This window comes from Sardina pilchardus, chromosome 21 (genome assembly GCF_963854185.1).
Source record: "Sardina pilchardus chromosome 21, fSarPil1.1, whole genome shotgun sequence".
Classification (NCBI taxonomy): Eukaryota; Metazoa; Chordata; class Actinopteri; order Clupeiformes; family Clupeidae; genus Sardina; species Sardina pilchardus.
The window spans coordinates 11,507,645-11,527,968 of record NC_085014.1 but is presented as its reverse complement, the minus strand read 5'-3'; the positions used below and the strand labels follow the sequence as shown (position 1 = coordinate 11,527,968).

The 20,324-nt window shown below is 43.1% G+C and overlaps 1 protein-coding gene across 2 annotated transcripts; it reads right to left on the bottom strand.

Annotated features, from left to right (window-relative positions):
* Positions 1-274: 274 nt before the first annotated feature.
* Positions 275-20,163, bottom strand: polr1a (RNA polymerase I subunit A). Of its 2 annotated transcripts, none has more exons than XM_062524492.1 (34): positions 19,990-20,163; positions 19,379-19,583; positions 19,135-19,284; positions 18,836-18,946; positions 18,428-18,513; positions 18,234-18,319; positions 17,954-18,034; positions 17,609-17,714; positions 16,154-16,322; positions 15,677-15,838; positions 15,308-15,430; positions 14,498-14,725; positions 13,607-13,861; positions 12,849-13,040; positions 12,446-12,595; positions 11,694-11,877; positions 10,987-11,069; positions 10,707-10,865; positions 10,034-10,132; positions 9,517-9,669; positions 7,837-7,919; positions 7,302-7,467; positions 5,998-6,219; positions 5,395-5,606; positions 4,923-5,090; positions 4,469-4,604; positions 3,886-4,049; positions 3,442-3,571; positions 2,864-2,974; positions 2,257-2,499; positions 1,615-1,815; positions 1,035-1,152; positions 754-918; positions 275-565 (listed from the first exon to the last, which is right to left on the bottom strand). In XM_062524492.1, exons 1-34 carry the CDS (start codon positions 20,064-20,066, stop codon positions 465-467), a joined length of 5,079 nt encoding a protein of 1,692 aa, XP_062380476.1. In that variant the 5' UTR covers positions 20,067-20,163; the 3' UTR covers positions 275-464. The 2 variants fall into 2 exon arrangements, with proteins under 2 accessions (XP_062380476.1, XP_062380474.1); XM_062524490.1 differs by having other exon boundaries at positions 2,864-2,977; positions 19,990-20,162.
* Positions 20,164-20,324: the final 161 nt, after the last annotated feature.

Genomic DNA, 20,324 nt, shown 5'->3' with positions numbered 1-20,324 from the left:
TAAACTAACCGATCATGTCTTCATAATTGCAAACAAAAGTGGTCATGAGTATTATTAATTTTTTTGTCATTCACAACTGTTGGTTGTTTGTCTTCTGTGATCTTTGCTCCAACTCCCACGCATCCGATCATGTAGTAGTTGATTTAATGTTAAACATAAAACACTGGTGGAATTGAAGATTAACATAGGATTTTTTTTTAACAAACATTAACCACCGACTTTATACAGTATACTTTAAGGGTAGTCATGAAGCAGCTCATACACGGAAAAGGAGTTCAGACAGCTGAAAATATATTTATTTCACAAAAATGTCATAATACATAAACATAATTGAAACAGACATTGAACAAATAAGACAAATATGTTCTGACATTCTGTGCATCAGTATCGGTGTGCTCATTGCAGATCAATCCTCTTCAAAACGTTCTATTGTTTGCAAAGCTCATTGATCATGGCACGAAACACTACTGCAATGGTTGCTTCAAATCAAAAAGCCCTGTTCCTCCTTTGACAACTTTCCCGACCACGATGCAAGCAGAGGGAGATCGCAGCTGGTCATGCAAGCCTGATAAGAAAAAGAGATACCATGATCACTCAGCAGTAGGCTACTCATTGACAAATCTGAAAGGCCAAAAACATAATCTTATATGCAGTCATCAATAAATATAAAGCTTGATGTCTTGCAGGCACAAATAACACAAGAGCTCACTTCCAACGTAACAAACATGGTGAGAGTAAACAACAGTCACATACCCAGCATAGTGGCGTCCTTGAGGAACTTGTAGCTCGTTTCAAAGGTCATCTGTTGTAGGGGAGAGGAGTTTGATCTGATGCCAAATCGGTTCAGAGGTTTGTAAACACCTTCAAAGCACATGTAGTCAGCCACTAGAGACAAGTGTCTAGGGTCCACTTCAATACCTGAGAAAAATAAGAGGTTCAGTCATTTGCAGAAATACTCCTAAATACTGCCACATAATTATAAAGGGTCCGTCCGTTCTTTTTTTTTTTTTTTAAAGGAGCAGAACAGCACATACCATACACGGCAAACACGTCTTTGATTTCCTTTTCAATAACCCGCAGGGCCACTTCAATGCCATATGTGTTGGCCATGGTATGGACTTCGTTAGAGTACAGCCTATTCAAATCAAGAATCTACAACACACACACACACACACACACACACACACACACACACACACACACACACACACACACACACACACACACACACACACACACACACACACACACACACACACACACACACACACACACACACATTAAATGTTGAATATCATTTGTCAATGTTGACCAAGTTAAAAATGAACATGCAAGGCAAATGTAAAACACAAAATGATGACACCAATGTCCCTTTCCTGTTACAATCCTCTGAAAAGAATCTATATCAACAAATCCATTTGTTTTCAATGAATGGAAATATGCAATGGAAAAATGGCAATGTTGTTATTTACACAATGTTGTTATTTACTTGGTCAGAGTTTTACTTGAGACTGAGTGGAACTAGATTGTTTCACTACTATGTTTTATAATGTATCTCTGTACAGTATGTGATGAATACAACTCCTTGAATCCTTCAGAATGATTGGCACTCACATCGCCATGTTTAAAGATCTCATGCATATTTATGCCCTCTGAGTTGAGGATGGTCTCTTTGGAACCATCCTTTTTGGTGACCTCATTCAGAAGGCAGCGCGTGATCCCTTTCGTTTCCACGATGACGGCATTCTGAGCTTGAGTCACTATGAGTGACGTCAGGTCAAAGTGCACATTAGAGACTGGGAGAATGATGGTGGCCTGTAGGAAACAGAAAAACACATCTCTTCATGGAAACTGCATGGCATAAAGCTGTCTCCTTTACTGAACAAATTACAATTTAGGAACAGGCTACTATATGAATTGACCTATGGCTAAGTCCCGCCCCCTCCACTCACTCGGACAAACAGTCAACATTATTATTGTGAGGCAAGTTTCAACTTACACGTAAGACGTTTTAGCTAAACTCTATTATATCTGAAGATGTTATTTACTACATACTTCTGAGGTATCATAACACACATTCATGTATACCCTGTATTAAAAAAAGAAAATTTCCAATTTTTTCCATTAAAAAAAAAAAACATTGTAATTATCAATAAAGTGTATAGCATCTGAGGACACTGGAGTGCACCAGTCTAATTGTGTCAAAACTTCATATGAGTCTTAAGTAAAAAACTGATGTGAACAGACGGTACCCACCTCACACCAGAGTCCATTAACGCTGTCGTATTTGTAGCTCTCGATGCTGCTGCCAATGGCCAGCACAGCGTTCACCCTCATCTCGTCCTGGCTCTCCGTCTCTTCCAGCTTGTCGGGGAGCGGCGCGCTGTCGGGGGCCGGAGCCTCCTGGGACTCCTCTTCTCGGGTCTCTTCTTCCACCGGCTCTCCTTCTGCCACTTCCTCCTCCTCCTCACCACCGCCCTCCTCACTGTCATAATCCACCTGAAGTCGGAGGAGAGGGAGTGGGATTCAAGCAAGCGTGTTTGGGTGTGTCTAAATCGACCCAAAGCCAACCGTGAGAGTGACGCTAACGTTAATGCTGATGGCGCTCCACTCCACACCTGCTGCCGCAAAGCAATCAGGGTTTTGGAGCGAACGTTTTACGTTTAGAACTAGCAGACATTCAAAAGGTAGGGAATGAAAAACTCTCTCTACAATAAACACAAGCAAGACTTATTCGAGTGCATCATTTCAGAGCAGGACTCTGAACATCGCACCAGAGAGACAATTCTAAAGAGGTGGCGTTATGCTACATGTTCACAATGGCAAAATGTGTGTTTGAGGGAAAGACTGCTCTGGTCAGCACCTCCTCCTCCTGTTTCCCTCTCCTCTTGGCATCGGAGGCGTCAGCGTCTCCTTCATCTGCCTCGTCGTCGACGATCCTCATCTCTTCCTCTGCGTTTGCCTCTCCATCGGCCTGCTGATGCAGACACAGAACTTTGTTTCAGAACTAAATTTCAAACAAACACGTGCTAAATCATAAATTTTTGAACCAGTCCTTGGGCACATACAGCACTGACAGAATTGTACAATAGTTCTATGCTAAATTGTGTTGCCATGGAAATCCTTACAGATTATTAATCTTGTTTCACAGCATATCGGCTAGCTGTCTGTCTACAACTCATCAAAGATCAACCATAGTGATATGATGATTCATGGTGATGACTCCCTTCATGTTGAAAGCATTTGACTGAATGGAGTACAGTAATTTCCCGCATATAAGCCGCATTGTGTATAAGCCGCAGGACAGTGTTTCATGCAAGTTAAAAGAAACAAAACCATATTAACACCATATTAACTGCCCTCCTGTATCAACCTCATAGCGGTAGAAATTTTGCAAAATCAATGTATAAGCCGCGGCTAATAGTCGGGAAATGACGGTACCTCAGCAGGCCCGGCCGCCTCTCCGTGCTGGTCCTCGTCCCTCCGCGTGGCCTTGCGTGTGTCCACAGCGGTGAGGGAGGCCAGCTTGATGCTCATCTTCTTGATCGCTTCCAGCAGTATTCTGAAGAACCTGGACATTGAAGAATGGCGTGAAACTCAATTAGGCAAGCAGGTGGTAACTCCCACTATACGAAATAATTATGAATAGTCGGGGGTGGGGAGAGTGAATGTGGTTAAATGCTGTATGTTGTCTTATTTGTTGTCTTAGATGTATTTCTGTTTATTTGATTGTTTGTTGTATGAATAACAAAACACAATAAAAAAAAATATATATAACAAAAAAATATATAATATAAAAAAAAAACATTTGTTAAAAAGTATGTGGGAGGAGAACCTCCACACCCCATCCTAAAAGTGGAGTAGAAGTGAGAAGACAGGTGATACCTGCTCTCCATGTAGCGCAGGATCTGCTGCGGGGTGAGCATCTTGTCCTGCTGGTAGCGCTCTGGTGGCAGGAAGTGGAAAGCCACGTTGAACACTCTGTTCTTGTCCTGGGCCTTTTTGCCGTCGAACCGCAGCGTCTCCACCACATCCACCTTGTGAAGGACCTGTGACGAGGCATCAAGAAAAACCAAAGCATTGGTACACAGCTACCTGGAATCTGTCTGAAATGGCTACTTATGCTAAACTACTACACTGTGAACTGGTAACTCCTAACTAATACCAATACCAGTTCCATCAGGATTTCACAATGGTAAAATGACAGAAGTGATCCCCTACTCTGAGGTGTAAAAAGTTCAGCTTCAGAAAGTAAAAGTCCTGCCATGTATTGGATCTATTGATTTCACTAATTATCTGATCTACCTGGCTTAAGAGTTGTGCTAAATTAGAATGAGCTGATTAAGTGAATGGTTGGAACAAAAATGTGGCGGAACTTTTACTTTCTGAAGACAGACTTTTACACCACCTTCAAAGTCAAGGAGCCAGGCTAGAAGTGAGTGGTTTCAGTAGTTAAACCATACAGTACCTCAGCCAAACACACTCTATTGAGCTTCTTCTTGAGGACTTTAACCTTCTTCAGGGCTTTCTTGGTGTTCAGGACAGGGATACTCATCATGGGAGTCTTGATTTTGGAGCTGGCAATCATCAGGATCTCACGCAACCTGTAGATCAGATGATCAAAAACACCACCAAAAGTCAAGTAAGCTGCCACCTGAACCGGTTACACAATGTGTCACAGTAGGTTTGACTCAAGGTTGGAATAAAACACATCCATATTACACCAGTGTACTATCAAAAATTGTACGATCAGTAAATATATGTTTATTTTTTGCTACCAACTGCTTTTCAGCAATTGTTCCCATCAAACCATCCAAAGCCCCTCTAAGATCTCAACTGAGGTGAGCTTAATGGCTGAGGTAGGCCAGGCTTTTTCCAGCTGATTTGTGTTGGGTAAACAGAACAGGAGAAGGACAGGTCACCTGGGGATACCGAGGGTGACGTTCATCTCTCCTCTACCGGCGAAGTGGAAGGTGTTCAGGGTCATCTGGGTGGACGGCTCCCCGATGCTCTGGGCGGCCAGGAGCCCCACAGCCTCCCCGGGGTCACACAGCGCCCGCTGCCACTTCAGCTGCAGCAGCTCCCTCAGCCTGCACACACACACACACACACACACACACACACACACCAAACACAACAGGTGTTTTTTTTTTTTCATCATTGTGTTTTGCATCAATACCATGCACACCTATAAGTCTGTTTGTATTTGCCTTTTTGAGCACATTAAGTAGTTCACAATTCAAACAGTCACAAACATAACCACAAGCACTGACCATGAAAAGTGAAAAGCCTTTCTGCATAGCTAAGGTGTGGACAGGTTGGACTGGTCCTATCGTGTGCTGGTGTTAAGAGGTAGAATTCCTTTCTGCATTTCAAAACAAATAAAACACCCACCTGTCGGCATCCAGGTCCTTGGCAACGTTGGGGTTGGGACTATTCTCAAACTCGCTGAGGTAGGACTCCAAGATAGAGTCGAAGGTCTCGGACACAGAGCCGAAGGAGATGTCTGGTCGGTGCACAGCTATGCAGGGGTCGGGGCAACGAGACGTCTTCTTCAGATACTTCATCCGGTTGGACTCGTCCAAACCGGCCCACCGCTCAACCAGCTGATGAGATCGGAGGACAGTACGATTACAATTGTGTTGCGGGTTGTTGTTATATACACTATATACAGATTTTACAAAAAACATTGTGTCTAAGTATAGTGTCAATAAGCAAACATACACATTCTAGACAAAGACACAAAATCACTCATATATCATTCAAATCTACACACATAACTTGGCTTGATATTTTTGCGACACTTACAGTTGTAAGACATCCATCACTTTCCCTACATATTTCAGATTTCTCCTTTAACCCAAAGTCATGTATAGGGTTGTAGAATTGTATATAACATCAGGTATAGCGAGCATCTTACTCAAACACAAGCATAGTTGTCTAAACTGTATGTGCCAGCGTCTGAACAGCGCTGGCTAAACGTTAAACACGCAGCACCTGCAGAGAGGCCTCCTCTCGGCCGTTGGTCATGGCAGCATCTTGAGTGTGGGCCTTCGTCTTGGCCAGCTTCTTCTGCGTGAAGAGCAGGAAGGCTCCGTTTCGGGGGCATACGTTCTCTCGCTTGGCCCTCCACCTCTTGATGGCCTTCTGGTGATTGGCTGAGACGCTGGAGTCCATCTTGGACAGGACTTCATCCAGGCACTTGGACTTCCTGATGACCTGCAAGGACATCAAGTAATAGGACAGGAACCATCATCAAAGGAATGTGACCACCTTTTGTTTATCTGACTTGCTTTTGTATAATTTTATATGAATATACAGTTATGGGAACTGGGGGAAGTTGGACCTATTCCAGTGTGCTTTAATGAAGTTAAACGTTTATTTGATGATATCCACATAAAAAAACAGGGGTGCAACGGATCGAAAAAATCAGGGTCCGGATCGTTCCTCGGATCAGATAATTTTTCGGATCAGCAAAAAAAAAAAAAAAAGACAAGACAATACAAATGAATATAGTTGTGTCTCTGACAGGATGTCGTAACGTGGCTCAAGCACTTTCAGCATGTGTAAAGTCCTCGTTTTGTAAATTGGGCTTTAGTTCGCTGGGCAGATAATGACGCCGGCTGTCAGCTGTGCATAGGCTAGGCTACCTGACAGCGGAAGAGTGTAGTTTTACACCGGGAGTATGTAGGAGGCAATAGCCATGCTGCATTAGCCTACCTGCAGCGTGTTAGAGAGATGGAACTGTTCAGTGACACCGGGCGCTTTAAATACACGTACAGTAATACAAGTCCTTAGACAAGTGCTTCGTTTTTCCGCGAGTGCATCGCATAGCAGTTGTGGCGGCAACCTTTCGGAAACATATGACTAGGTCGGCAGCAGAAAAAGTTTGGGTAGTAGATATACGGACATATGCATTCAAACAGCACAACGGAAAAAAAACTACCGTCAATACACACCATCACGGCTTTCTCCACTAACCTCTTTCCTTCATCATTACATTTGCCAGGGAAGCCTAAATGCTCCCATACAGTGGGTTTAAATGACGCAGGGCGTTCAAGCTCCTCCGTTTTTTGGGGGGGGGTTTTCACCATAAATCAATCTGCGGATCATGTGTGTGCCAAACCAATGATATTGATCCGAACGGATCGCGGATCAATGATGATCCGTTGCACCCCTACATAAAACACAGATTCAAAGTCAGCCATTAAAGGATTAGACCAAAGAGGTCTAATTTCAGCAGCCTGACTCAGATGACTACCGCCTTATCACATTACAGATCACCGTCTGGCCTGCCGCACCTCGTAGTTGTCCTTGATGAAGGGGAATTGGCGCGGTAGGAGGAACTGGGTCTTGGGGATGTCCAGGCCATCCTCCCCATAGAGGAACTGCACCACGCTGCCGTCACTGTCCCTCACGGTCAGGTCGTACTGGACCACCAGGCCCTCCAGGTGCTTGATCACACATCTGTGAGAAACATTTTTCAGTCAACAAGGTGGAAACCACAACTAGGAGAGGTGGAGATGGTGTGTCAGTAAGTGAGGTGTTTGGGGGCACTTTCTACAACTAAGTCTGTGTGGTAGCGTGTTAAATACGCCTACACACAGAGGAAAGTGGAGCTGGGCACTCGAGAAAAACTACAGGGCAATTTTCAGCTTCCAGTTAGGCTACTCCATATAAGTTCAGCTGTGTATAAATCCAAAGTAGCAGAGAGTGCATGCACATCCAACTTGTACAGGTGCAAGGTAAAATGAATGCCAAAAAATTGAAGAAGTACCCGCACACTGTTGCTGCTGCTCCCGAAGTGATTTAATGACACTATAAATCAAGACCCACCTTTGCAGATAGCCTGATCGACTGGTCTTCACAGCTGTGTCCACAAGACCTTCACGGCCAGCCATGCAATGGAAGAAGAACTCCTGAAATATGGACATAAAACCAATTAACGATCAGTTCATTGACTTATACCCATTTTTTTTTGGAAATCACGCATGGGATGTTGTAAAAGGTTGCTGTACAAAAATTAAATGCTGGTATGACTGCCCTTAAGCCAGTAGAATGCTGGGAATTGAACATTCTAAAGAATATCTGGGCTCACGGAGAGTACCAAAGCCAAAGATCCTTGATCACTAACAAGATAGAGTCCGCTTTAACCCTCTCTGCTGAAGCCATGACATAGTGCTGTTTCAGTGGCAATTTCAGTGGATCTAAACAAAGCAATCTTGCCATTGAGGTGACCATTTGTTTGTGGTGGCTTTCTTCTATGCTGAAGTGTTCAGTGATCTATTTAAGTATTTTTACAATGTTTCTAAGACATTATTTATTTTACACTGTAGGAATCACATACTACAACACATATTCCTACCAACCCAATCAAATTTGTGACAACAGAGTTTTGTTTTAGCATGGGTTTCCTCCGTAGAAGAGACCCGCATTTAGCTTCTTAAATCCTTAAATTCACGGACGTGTCTTGGCTTTATTGTTTAGGCAAAAAACATCACTCTTAACAGTCGCCAGTCTTTGATAAGACATGACATATCCACTGGGATTTTGTTTCTGTCTATTATACCTGCCAGGCAATCCGTGTTATGTAGCTAAGTTGCTGCCGAGCAGGTACAACCAGAGCCTATGGCTCTGGGTAAAACATGTTTAAATGGCTATGGCCTACATTCAAAACCATTTATTAGCTAGAAATGATGCCCCATGTCTACATTCCATGCTACTGAAGAGCTACTTTGAAAGTTTGTTTAGTGACACTGCAGTCATGGAAACGGACTGTCACGCTTCGGTAATCTATTCAACATGGAATTTTAGAATCATAGTAGTATGTGATTCCTACAGTGTAAAAAAAACAGACTAACGTCTTAGAAACATTGTAAAAATATTTAAATAGATTAAGAGAGCCCCCACTATGGTCACCTCTATGGTTAGATTGGTTTGTTTAGATCCAGTGAAATTACTGCCTTGGCAATGCTACAGTACATCACAGCTTCGGTACTCAAGATCGAATTTTAGAATCATTGTTGTGGAACAGAATATTTTGTTTGAATCAAAATTCCAATGCTGAAGGGTTAAAAGCAGCATTAGGGGTTGCATTGTTTAATCCCTCCTGTAGGCTTCAAGTAGTTAGTTGACCAGGCTGTGCACTCAAGCTGTGATCCTTGAAGGCCCTAGATATCATTTCTGGGTCACAACCTTTTACAACATTCCATTCAGTCTGTGAAACCCCTTTTGCTCCCTGCGTATTGGGTTACAAACTAAACACAAAATCCCCACGCAGAGTTGCCAGAGATGTCAGAACTGAAAATCCTGTTCCACTGTAAACCATATGACGTCAAATTTGTAAACAGACCCTCAAAATACAGCGGGCAAACATGATGTTTCTTTGTCCCTAAAAATGGCATAGCATCAAGTAGGCCTGTGACTGAGCCGAGAGCTGGGGGAACTCCTCAGCACCACAGTGATGACTCAGCAGCACCAGCTGATCATGAGGGGAGCCAGAAGAGCTCTACTCACCGGTGGCTTAATCCCGGTCAAGAACCTTCCGGACACAAAGCCGCCTGAGCGGGGAGCGCTGTCATAAGGCTGGAAACAGGGCAGGGATTTCCCAGAGGGCATCAGAGGTGGACGTCTGCCCTCTAACTCAATCTGACCCAGCAGGCAGGAGATCTGAGAAGGGGGGGGGAACCCAAAGGGCGAACGGTTAGGATTCAGTGTGTGCAAACACTTTTGGTGCCTTTGTGTGTTGTTAACACTGTTAGTTTTGAGTGAACAAAAAACACTGTTAGTTTTGAGTGAACAAAAATCTACTCAATGAGGACAAAGTCATAGGTAGAATTGTTCTAAAGTGAAAAAAAAAAAAGACAAACATTTCAGTGGACAAAAAATGAAATGGCTGCTTCTTATGACTATTCATAATCTATATAGAAAGATAGATATATACTATAATCATGTATATTGTTGTATGATGCTGTGTGAGTATTTTATTTCAAACTAAAATATATATGTATTCACATCCATATTTTATACACACCTGCATGGTGTTGACAGTGGAGCCCTTAGCCCCAGACTGCACCATCAGCTGCAGGTTGTTCTCAGGGAAAGACCTATGGAGACCCATAGGCATGCACACCTGCCCCAAGGGAAACACACACACACACACACACACACACACACACACACACACACACACACACGCACACACACACACACACACACACACACACACACACACACACTAAATGTCAAGCACTCCAGCAGCATTCTTTCTGTGTTTGTCACCAGGGTGGTGTGTTTTTATGCGTGTGTTGCCAATTTGGAAAAAAAGGTTGCAGTGGAAAAGACATCTTGTGACTATGACAATGCGTGTACATCCCCATAACACACACATGATTTCCGAGTGCATTCATTCAGTCAGTGCAGATTATAATTTGTTTGTATGTAAACTGGTCCCTCCCTGTTCCCTCCCTGTTCCCATGACAATATCACCTAACATGCAAATAAAGGTAAGGGAGAATTGATGAAAGGCAAGAGACTCACAATGAATATAAAAATAACTACCGCACTCATCTTCACTGAGACACACACACAGAGAGAGAGAGAGAGAGAGAGAGAGAGAGAGAAGGTTAAAGAGGACATTGAGAGAGGCAGAGAGAAAGTGAGAGTCTTAAAGAAAGAAATAGCGCTTATAAAACCTCCACGCCCACCTTATTAATGTTGTTGTTGACTTGGTTGACCTCTTCCTTGAACTTGAGGTCCACCATGTTGAAGTCTCTCTGGTCTGGGTTTAGGTGGGCATTCTGCCAGTGGTCCCGGCCCTCCGCCTCTGCCGCACTGGCAGGGAGGCTGAAGGCGGCTTTCAGAGCCTGGGGTGGCGAACGCAATTAATGGTCAAACGCAACAATAATATTCAAATGTGTTCTTCTGTCTATTTTTGGTTTTACGAAGACTGTGAGATGTTTGTGAGGAAGATGGTGGACACTTCACCTTGGCTCCGCATGTAACAGACTCTTCGATGATCTTTGTTCTCTCTACGTTGGCGGCAGGCTTCACTAGAATATCCTCCACTCCTAACGAACAAAAATAGGCAGCGATGTTAACCTTCTCTAGTGTTTGAAACAAACACCGTACAGAATCATGTCTGTAAGATAAGAGATCATAGAAATGGATAGTGTAGAGTTTTTGCAAACATGAAATTTGAAATCCCAAAACCTTGGCTTAGATAGAGATCACTGCTATTATATATAATACATTACTTTTACTGACTTTGAACATAAACATTTCAATTAAAAGTGACTGTATGTGCATACGTAGGAAGGATCCCTTGGAACTCAAATCCATATCCATGTTGTTAAAACCTGAATATAGAGCGCATTGGGGCAGCCGTGGTGTACTGGTTAGGGCTTCGGGCTTGTGACCACGGCTGAAGTGCCCTTGAGCAAGGCACCTAACCCCTCACTGCTCCCCGAGCGCCGCTGGTTGGGCAGGCAGCTCACTGCTCTGGGTTGTGTGATTCACCTCACTGTGTGTTCACTGTGTGCTGTGTGTTCACTAATTTGGTTAAATTGGGTTAAATGCAGAGAACTGAATTTCCCTCACGGGATCAAAAAAGTATATATTCTAATTCTATTCTTCTATTCATATAGTACTTCCTCATATGAGCCTCATCTGACCACCATCCCCCTGCTCCTCACCCATGGTGAAGCCGCGGTACAGCTGTAAGTAGGCGGTGAAGAGGCGCGCCAGGCAGGTCAGCAGTTTCCCGCTGGTCTGTCCGCCGTACAGCTCGTAGCAGCAGTGTACCAGCCCGTAGGCCGAGCTGCCGTAGTGAGCCTTGTCCAGAACCCCGACCAACAGCTCCCCCTGGCGGATGACCACCTGAACAACAGCAAGGGGATATGTCCAGACATGTCCTCAATATGATACACTACTACTACTAATAATAATAATAATATTATTATTTAACACAAACATTAAGGGATATCTGGCATTTGAAATGTAATGTTTCAGCACAGAATATTGAACTGTTGGACATGCACATTGAAAAGTTTAGAAAAGGTCACATCAAGTTAACCTGTAAGGTTACTGTGGATTTTTATCATCCTCAAATTTCATCCGACAGCCAAATATCCCTGACTGTACTGTATGTATACACTTTGATATGACTAGGCTATAATCTGCATTCAACATTTTTTGAAGTGGCTCTCAAGAAGAACTCAATTGTAGTTTTATTGCTGCTGTAAGGAATTCTTGAAACATTGCTTTGATAGATGGGTTAAGGGTTATTAAAACAGATGTCCTGAGGGAAAATGACTACGTTTTCAATGGCCACAGCTGTCGTAATGTATTGGCACATTTGATCACAGTGCAGCAGTATCAACCATTGAGGCAACTGTATCATTAAAGAATAACTCAGTTTAATGTTGGAGGACTGCTGCACAGTTACCCGAGAGTCACACATGATGTCAGGCTGGTATCCAGGCACAGGACGGGGAGCCATTTTGATCCAGGACTTGCTGGGGATCTTGGCTCTGCCAGTCAAATTCAAGGCGACGTGGTTCTCAGGGATGACGTTCAAGAGAAGGGTGGACACAACCTGCAGGACAACAGGACATGAGCTTGTTGGGAAGTAAAACAACCTCTAAGAACAACTTAGAACTGAAAAAACAACAGATGGAAAACTAATGCCAGGGACATTACATGATGTAATTATGAGTATTTTCTAGGAAAAGGTTTTTTTTTGTAGCAAGAGAAATAACAAAACCATCTGGAATTTAATGTACTCAGAAATCACAACCGTGCAATATGTATGTCTGCCTGTTATTGCAAGGTGTAGTTTCACCAGTTACCTGCTTGCCGGACCACAAGGGACATGGTTTGAGGATGGCCGGGTGGAGCAGTTTGACTCGGCCCACTTTGTCGGTGAGGCCCCTGTAGACCAGCTCTGTGTACTGGTCCCTGGTGAAGAAGCAGCCTCGGATGGTCATGCTGGTGCCGGACACCATGTGGTCCTGGATCAGGCCGGCCAGAGGCTTTCCGTCCTACGGCAGAGAGAAAGGGCAATAGTTAAGATGTGGTGGACACTGACAGTTATTAGGGATTCACTACATAATGTGGATATAACGTTTTCTTCTCTGTTAATGTCAAAGACATACAATATTAAAGTTAAAGTTAAAGTTGACTGATATTTATCAGGTGCTTTTATCCAAAGAGACTCTGACTCAACTGGATCGACTGACTGGCAGTCTGTGACGTTACCGCTGTTCCACATATCCACATGTGATACATACTGTAGTATGACGAGGAGGACAGACTGCATGTTCTAAATACTACCTCACAGTAAACAAAGGAGTGGATGGATGGATGGATAAATGGATAAATTGATGAATGGATGGATAGACAGATAGATAGATAGATAGATAGATAGATAGATAGATAGATGGATAGATGGATAAATGGATGGATGGCTGAATGGATACAGATAGATAGATGGACAGATGGATAAATGGATGGATGGCTGAATGGATAGATAGATAGATAGATAGATAGATAGATAGATAGATAGATAGATAGATAGATAGATAGATGGATGGAGAGTGTTCCTGACCTTGGGGACGAGGTACTGCTGGTCCGTGCTGACGAGCGTGTAGGCCTCCGCCCTGCTCAGCTCGCTCTGAGGGAAGTGGGCGTTCATCTCGTCGCCGTCGAAGTCTGCGTTGTAGGCCTTGCAGTTGGCGTAGTGCAGCCGCAGGACCTTCTCGCCGGGCAGGATGCGGGCCGTGTGGGCCTGGATGGACGGCCTGTGGAGAGTGGGCTGCCGGTTCAGGAGCAGGACGTCGCCGTTCTTTATGTGCCGGTTCACCTGAGGGAGGCCAAGTGTGACAGGAGAGGAGTTCTGAGCTTGAACAGGAGGTTTGGGGGATGATTATGGCTACTGAGTGGTCCGTTATGGAAGAAGGTGGCATGGGACGGGCCAAAGGGGAAAGGTAGCCATGCAGACATTATTATGAAACTTTGGTTCTCTACATACAACATTAAGAGCACCAGAAATGGAAGGTTTGAACGACCACAACAACTGTTTCTTCTTTAGTAGCAGTAGCAAGTACTGCTAATCATAATTACATATTAATTATAAAAATAACTAAGGTAATGTTACGTAATCACTGTGCTATTGCTATAAATTAATGGAACGTTCACGTCGGAGTGAATGGAAAGGGGCAGACAGTCCGAGTGGGAACATCCTGGGATACGCCTCTCCAATCAGAAATTAATAAGCTGTTTGACCAGTAATTTCCCGCATATAAGCCGCATTGTGTATAAGCCGCAGGACAGTGTTTTGTGCAAGTAAAAATAAACGAAACCATATTAACACCATATTAACTGCCCCCCTGTTTTAACCTCATAGCTGAAGGAATTTAGCAAAATCAATGTATAAGGCGCGGCTAATAGTCGGGAAATTACGGGTACTGTAACTGTTGTGTGAGGAGGCGTGACTCACGATCTTCATGGGGATGCGCTGTGTTCCGGTGCTGGGCGTGAGCAGCTGCTTGGCGATGGCCTCGCGCTGGGTCAGGCTGGTGCTGCTCAGGATGGTGCGCGAGCCGTCCTCGTTGATCACCATGGCGGCGCCCGGGTGCACGCTGGGCCCGTTGAGCACCGCCTGCCGAAGCTCCTTCACGTTCCACGGCGTCACTGGCTGCGGGTACGTCAGCTTGGTGGCAAACACCTGGCACACAGACATGGAGAGAGTGGTCATTTCTCTCAGTGCAAAACATCTCATTGATATGGGTGTAAACAACAAACAATCAGTTTCCTATTACTGACATGCAAACAAGAACACAAACAAAACATGGGTGGTAAGAATAGCAAAAATGGAAACGAGATGCACCAGTTTTTGGGGCAGCAGCAGAGAGGTACTGCATTTGCATGCATTACATCTCAAATAGAAACATGTTTTATGCTTTACTTTAGGGAAAGAAGGATAGACGCCTGCACACTGCTAAAAAAAAGCAGGCAAGTAAAGTTGCCTAGTAGTATTATAACAGTGTACATGCCTCTACCTTTCACTGCTGACATTTCAGACCTAGCACCTGGTTTGATCTTTTTGGATGTATGCACCCTTCCTTTTGAAACTGCTTCACTATAGGGAAATGGCTTTGAAAAGAAAACATGGTCTGTACTAATAGAATATACTGTAAATATAATGACCAATACAACTCATCATGATACCATAATACAATATCAATACAATCAATACAACAGGATAAAATACAAAGGAGGGACTTGTATGAAAGCTGTGCTCTGTTACCATTGGGATGCCGATCTCACTGGTGTCGATGTACATGTCTGGGCAGATGACAGAACGAGCAGCAAAGTCCACTCGCTTCCCCATCATGTGCTTCCTAAACAGACCGTCCTTCTTCTCCAGAAGCTGGGCCAGACACATAGCATGTCACCAAACACTCAAAAACCTGGATGTTGCACTATTCAACTTATCATGATAGGGGACACCTTCAAATATCAATATCAATATCATATCAATTTTTAGAGATTGAATGAGATTACTTCAAACACATGTCAACTGAGAATGCTCTCTAGTTTAATTAAAGTCACACAGTAATTTTAAAAGCTGATAACTAGTAGCAGACAAGCTAACTTTAGTGACAAACACACCAACCTGCCTAACGCCAGGAAACTTCTCAGTCATCATCTTATCCATGTCACTGTCAAACACGATGTTGACGTGGCTCTGCAGCCGGATCCAGACGTTGTACAGCTTGTCTGTGAGGGTCTGACCAGGCAGGCCGGTCAGAAATGTCCGGTCTATCTGACTTGTCTCCTTGAGGGAGAAGAATGAGACTGGATGAGAGCAGTGGTCATTTCACTTGACAGGTAGCGGCTTTCACAAACTACCACTAATGACACAAACTCCAATACCGTCCATGTAGAGTTGCATACACTGGTAACGTTCAATACTTAACAACAAAGTAACTAAACTTTCATGTGTTCATTTTTGCTGCTGAACTGCTTATACTGGACTGAACTGCATTTCAAGTTGGCTCTTGTACTAAATATGTCTCAAGTTGATATCTGTACATGTTTACAAGAATGAGGATGTGTGGGACAAGGTTTGTATTGTAAGTGGCCTCCTCACCTTCTCCATCTCCGTCTCGATCTCAGTGTCTTCGATCGCCTTTACCTTCTCCGTGGCGATGAGAGCCAGTAGCTTCTGAATCAGGACATTGTCCTTCATCACAGCCTGCATGTTTACTGTCTGACCGTTGGTGAACATCTGGTCTCCCATACGGTTGATAGGCCGGTACCTACACAAAGAGCATGTCAGTCTCATGCCGACAGCAACACTAGACACTCTAATGCAGCGTTTCTCAAACTGTGGGGCGCGCCCCACTAGTGGGGCGCAGAGACATGCCAGGTGGGGCGCGAGCTGACGTGAAAAAACGGAGATGTCTTTTTAATCTGTAGCCTGTGCCTTCCTTTATTGATAATTACGAGAATGCACCTCCATCTCACAAAACAAACACAAACAAGGTAATCTAGACTCTTGTAGGCCTATCATTGACCAGATGAAAATGTTAGTCTGTCCTAGAACCATAGTTCGAAAAAAATTATTGACGTCGGAATTTTAATTGCAGCGGAAACAAAAAAAGACCGTTCATGTTCGAGACGAGCGCAGTGAAATTGAAGGATATCTTGGCTATCCGACGACACAATTGCTGTTCTGCGATCTCGAAGAACAACTGCTTGACAAACGCAAACACTCATGTTTTGCCTTGCATAAGTGGACAAGGCCACCGACAGTTACAAAGTTATTGCTTATGTCCGCTTTGTTAACTTGACAGCGGCCGAAGATATTCTATTCTGCGAGTATGCCACTGCAGATGAACTATTCAACATTGATCTCAACAATTAGTCTACCTGGCAGAACAGGACATCAAATGGGAAAACTGTGAGGGACTTTGCTCGGTTGGCGCACAAACGATAGCAGGTAAAGAAATGCTATCGTCGTGATAAACAGGGTAGTGCCTGATGCGCAACAGACGGACTGTTTCATTCAGGGAAGCGCTCGCGTCGAGGCTTGACCTGAATAAGATTTTGAACGAGGTTGTGAGAGTGTTGAACTTCATTTATAACACAATGGTAGCATATAGTTGGCCCTTTTGCTGTATTTTTGGAAATCAGCTTTTTTTGAAGCAAGGATTGACACCTTGTCAATGACAAAAACTGACGTCATTGATTTAGATTTTTATTTTCTCTATTTTTGAACTGATATTTATCTTTAGTAGCCTAACTGTTATTTGTTAGGCCTACTGATGTATAGGCTATTTAGCAAGTGACGTTATAAATGTGACAATTTTGAGCTTGACCTATACTTTCTAAAGAGCGATGATGGACAGGTGGGGCTCGAGAAAGCCCCCTTGATCAAAGTGGGGAATGAAAGAAAAAGTTTGAGAACCACTGCTCTAATGGATGGTATTCATTAGGGAAGTATACTGTCCTTGATAACATTTTTATTGTGATTTATTTTTAAATGGAAAGATAGATATGCATTCTATGTTATACACATCAAATCTAAAGGTAAATTTCAGACCTGCTCGGTGGAACCAGGAGAATGTCAAGGAAGAACAGATCTGGTTTGAAGACATTTTGTGAGCCTTCAGAATCCAGCCCAGAGAACAGGTGCTTCAGGAAAAACCCTGTGATTGAGAAAGAAGTCGAGTCTTTATGACCATAGTGCCTAGTTTGCATTATTTACCCTCCGCTCTTAAAAAATAGTCTAATTAATTACTACTTTAACATTATCTCTTACATATGTCTCTTTTTCTGTTACAATGTAATCAGCTACACAAAAATAAATCAGTGCAAGATTGTAGTTGAGAGCGCAAATGGGTGCGCGCACACACAAGTATCTGCATTACGGAAGAAGTTGCCTTACCTTCCTTTTCCCAAAGATTTATGATATGCTCCTTGGCCAAACTGGGCGTAAGGTATCCCCGCTTGGAAACCTGGGCATCCACTGCATGAAAACAACGAAAAACACCACCCATCAGTCAAATAGAACTCTATCTATGAACTCCGCAGAGCAAACACTCCATGGACACGTCTTTCTAGGGATGAGAGAGCACATCAGGAACTGGTAAGGGCATGAAAGAGAGACTCTAAACTGAATAAAGGAAAGGATCCGTGCCCGACATTAAAAGGTCAGAAATGATCACCTTCTTCTTCTTCCATCTTCTTGGATCGAGCACTTGTGATGATGAGCTTGCTGTTGTGCTCTCTCCTCACTACAGCTTTGGGTGCCCTGGTTAGATTTAATCATTTAATAAAACATCACGACAATCTGACAATATGACTTCATAATCGACAGTAATAAATGAAACTACATCATGGCAATATCAGTTCTTCTTACTTGCAGTTCGGGCATCGCTTTGGGGTCATGTGAACTCTCCAGAAATTTGTGATGAGGCTGCCTTTCTTTTCACACACATGCTTAATCTAGAAATGAACAACCAAGGGCACACTCAGTATTAAAACATTTTGAAGAAAACCCTTTCCATTAGTCCCTAATGGGCCAACATATAGTAAATAAGAAAGTATCATCCTGTATCCCAAGTTCATCACAACATCACCTTGTGTACCATACACAATTTGCTTTGGACAAAGGCATCTGCTAAGCAATATAATCGTAACTGTAACTGTAAACGTAACAATTACAAAATGTTCCATCAAACATACAAGATAATGTTCACATTCACGGCCCTAACAGAATGCAGTACTACTGACACAAATACAGGACATGTCAAATAATGGAACTCACTGGAGTGTGATGCGCCGTTTGATTCTTTTCTGCTCGTAGAATCGGGGCACAGAATTCCTCTAGGACCTCTTGAATCTCGATACCAGTAGCTTGACGATTGATTTCCAAAAACTTACAAAAAAGACAAGTGCCGGGACAAAATGTTAACCAAAGCAGTGTTAACAGTTCTGAACAACGTTTATGTGACTAGAAAGTTCAATATCGCTTCACTGCTAACTTGACAGTGTGAAGCCTACAGTGTGTCTGCAGTTGTCTTTTCAACAAGGTATAAATCGGTGCCTCAAGTTGCAGACCCTTACCTGATTGAGAACATTCTCTAGCTCATAGACTTCTTTCAGTGCACCAACATTCAGCAGATTCAGCTGGCCAAGCAAGAGATGAATGGCAGACCTAGGACAGCTGAGGGTGTGACAAACTAAACAGGATCCTCTGATGAGCAGGTAGAGTTTCTGAGAAGAACAACAACATCAACAAAAATACATATCATATTCAGCAATTAGCTGTGGAACAGATATAACTCTTGTTTGATGCCAGCGCACTTACATCAAAAAATAGAGGGTTGAAGACAGGCAAAGGTAATTCAACGTGTCCAAAGTGGCCAGGGCAGTTATTATAGTCCTGCATACAGGTTGAGCACACTTCTTTGTTATCAGAGGGCCCGAGTGCTAGATCATACAGGCCATTACAAGCAGGGTTGCCAACGTTGTCCAGAATCTGGGGATTCGTGATGGTTTTTATACTCAATAGCCTGCAACAGAAACATGACAGATACATTCACAGCTTTCACAGTCTCTTGAGTTTCGGGAAGCCAATCAATCGTTTAAGGATGTTATTCTAGGATTGACTGACTTAACGTCAATCCTTTGAAACTTTATCCTATGTTTAGAATGCGGACAACAAAATGCAAGATGTTATGTTGAGCCTATCTTTCTGTAAAATATTCTGTGACTCACTCTAACTGTATTACATAAATAGCAAGAGCTAAAAGTTAAATAGCAAACTATTGATCTTTACTCTACCACAGACTGCATAATAAAAAGTCAACACATAAACATACAGTAGACAATGATAGCTAACGTTATGCTTGCTAGCTACGAATCTGGACAGCAAGTTCAAAGTGTGACATTAACCAGTGCAACTTTGAAAATATTGACCTTATTTCATCTGAAGAGTATAAACCAAACGACATGCCCTCGAGTCGCCTCCATGGTAGTTCCTTTGCAAAAAGCATGTTTATGGGGAAACGGTAGGATATTAATAAACTTAAAGTAAATTCATGTTTTCATCCGCTTCCATGTGTGAGGCTGGAGAAGTCAAACACGTGGGGACTATGGAAGGGACCAATAGTCTCTAAACGAAAAGAAAGGGTGATAACGAAATTGAGAAAGAACGATTTCTCATGTTAAGAACAACAAATATAAATGTGTGCTAATAAGAATAGGTACATAAATATATGAACGAATCAACATATTATTTGATGATGTCAACG

Bases quoted from the DNA above. Each gene is read 5' to 3' on its own strand.
- polr1a (XM_062524490.1), bottom strand. From the start codon at position 20,066: ATGCTTTTTGCAAAGGAACTACCATGGAGGCGACTCGAGGGCATGTCG. The intron at 18,320-18,427 runs GTAAGAAGAACT...AAATCTAACCAG, and splicing joins AAGCGATGCCCGAACTGCAA to GGCACCCAAAGCTGTAGTGA. The intron at 15,839-16,153 runs GTGAGGAGGCCA...TTCTCCCTCAAG, and splicing joins TCGAGACGGAGATGGAGAAG to GAGACAAGTCAGATAGACCG.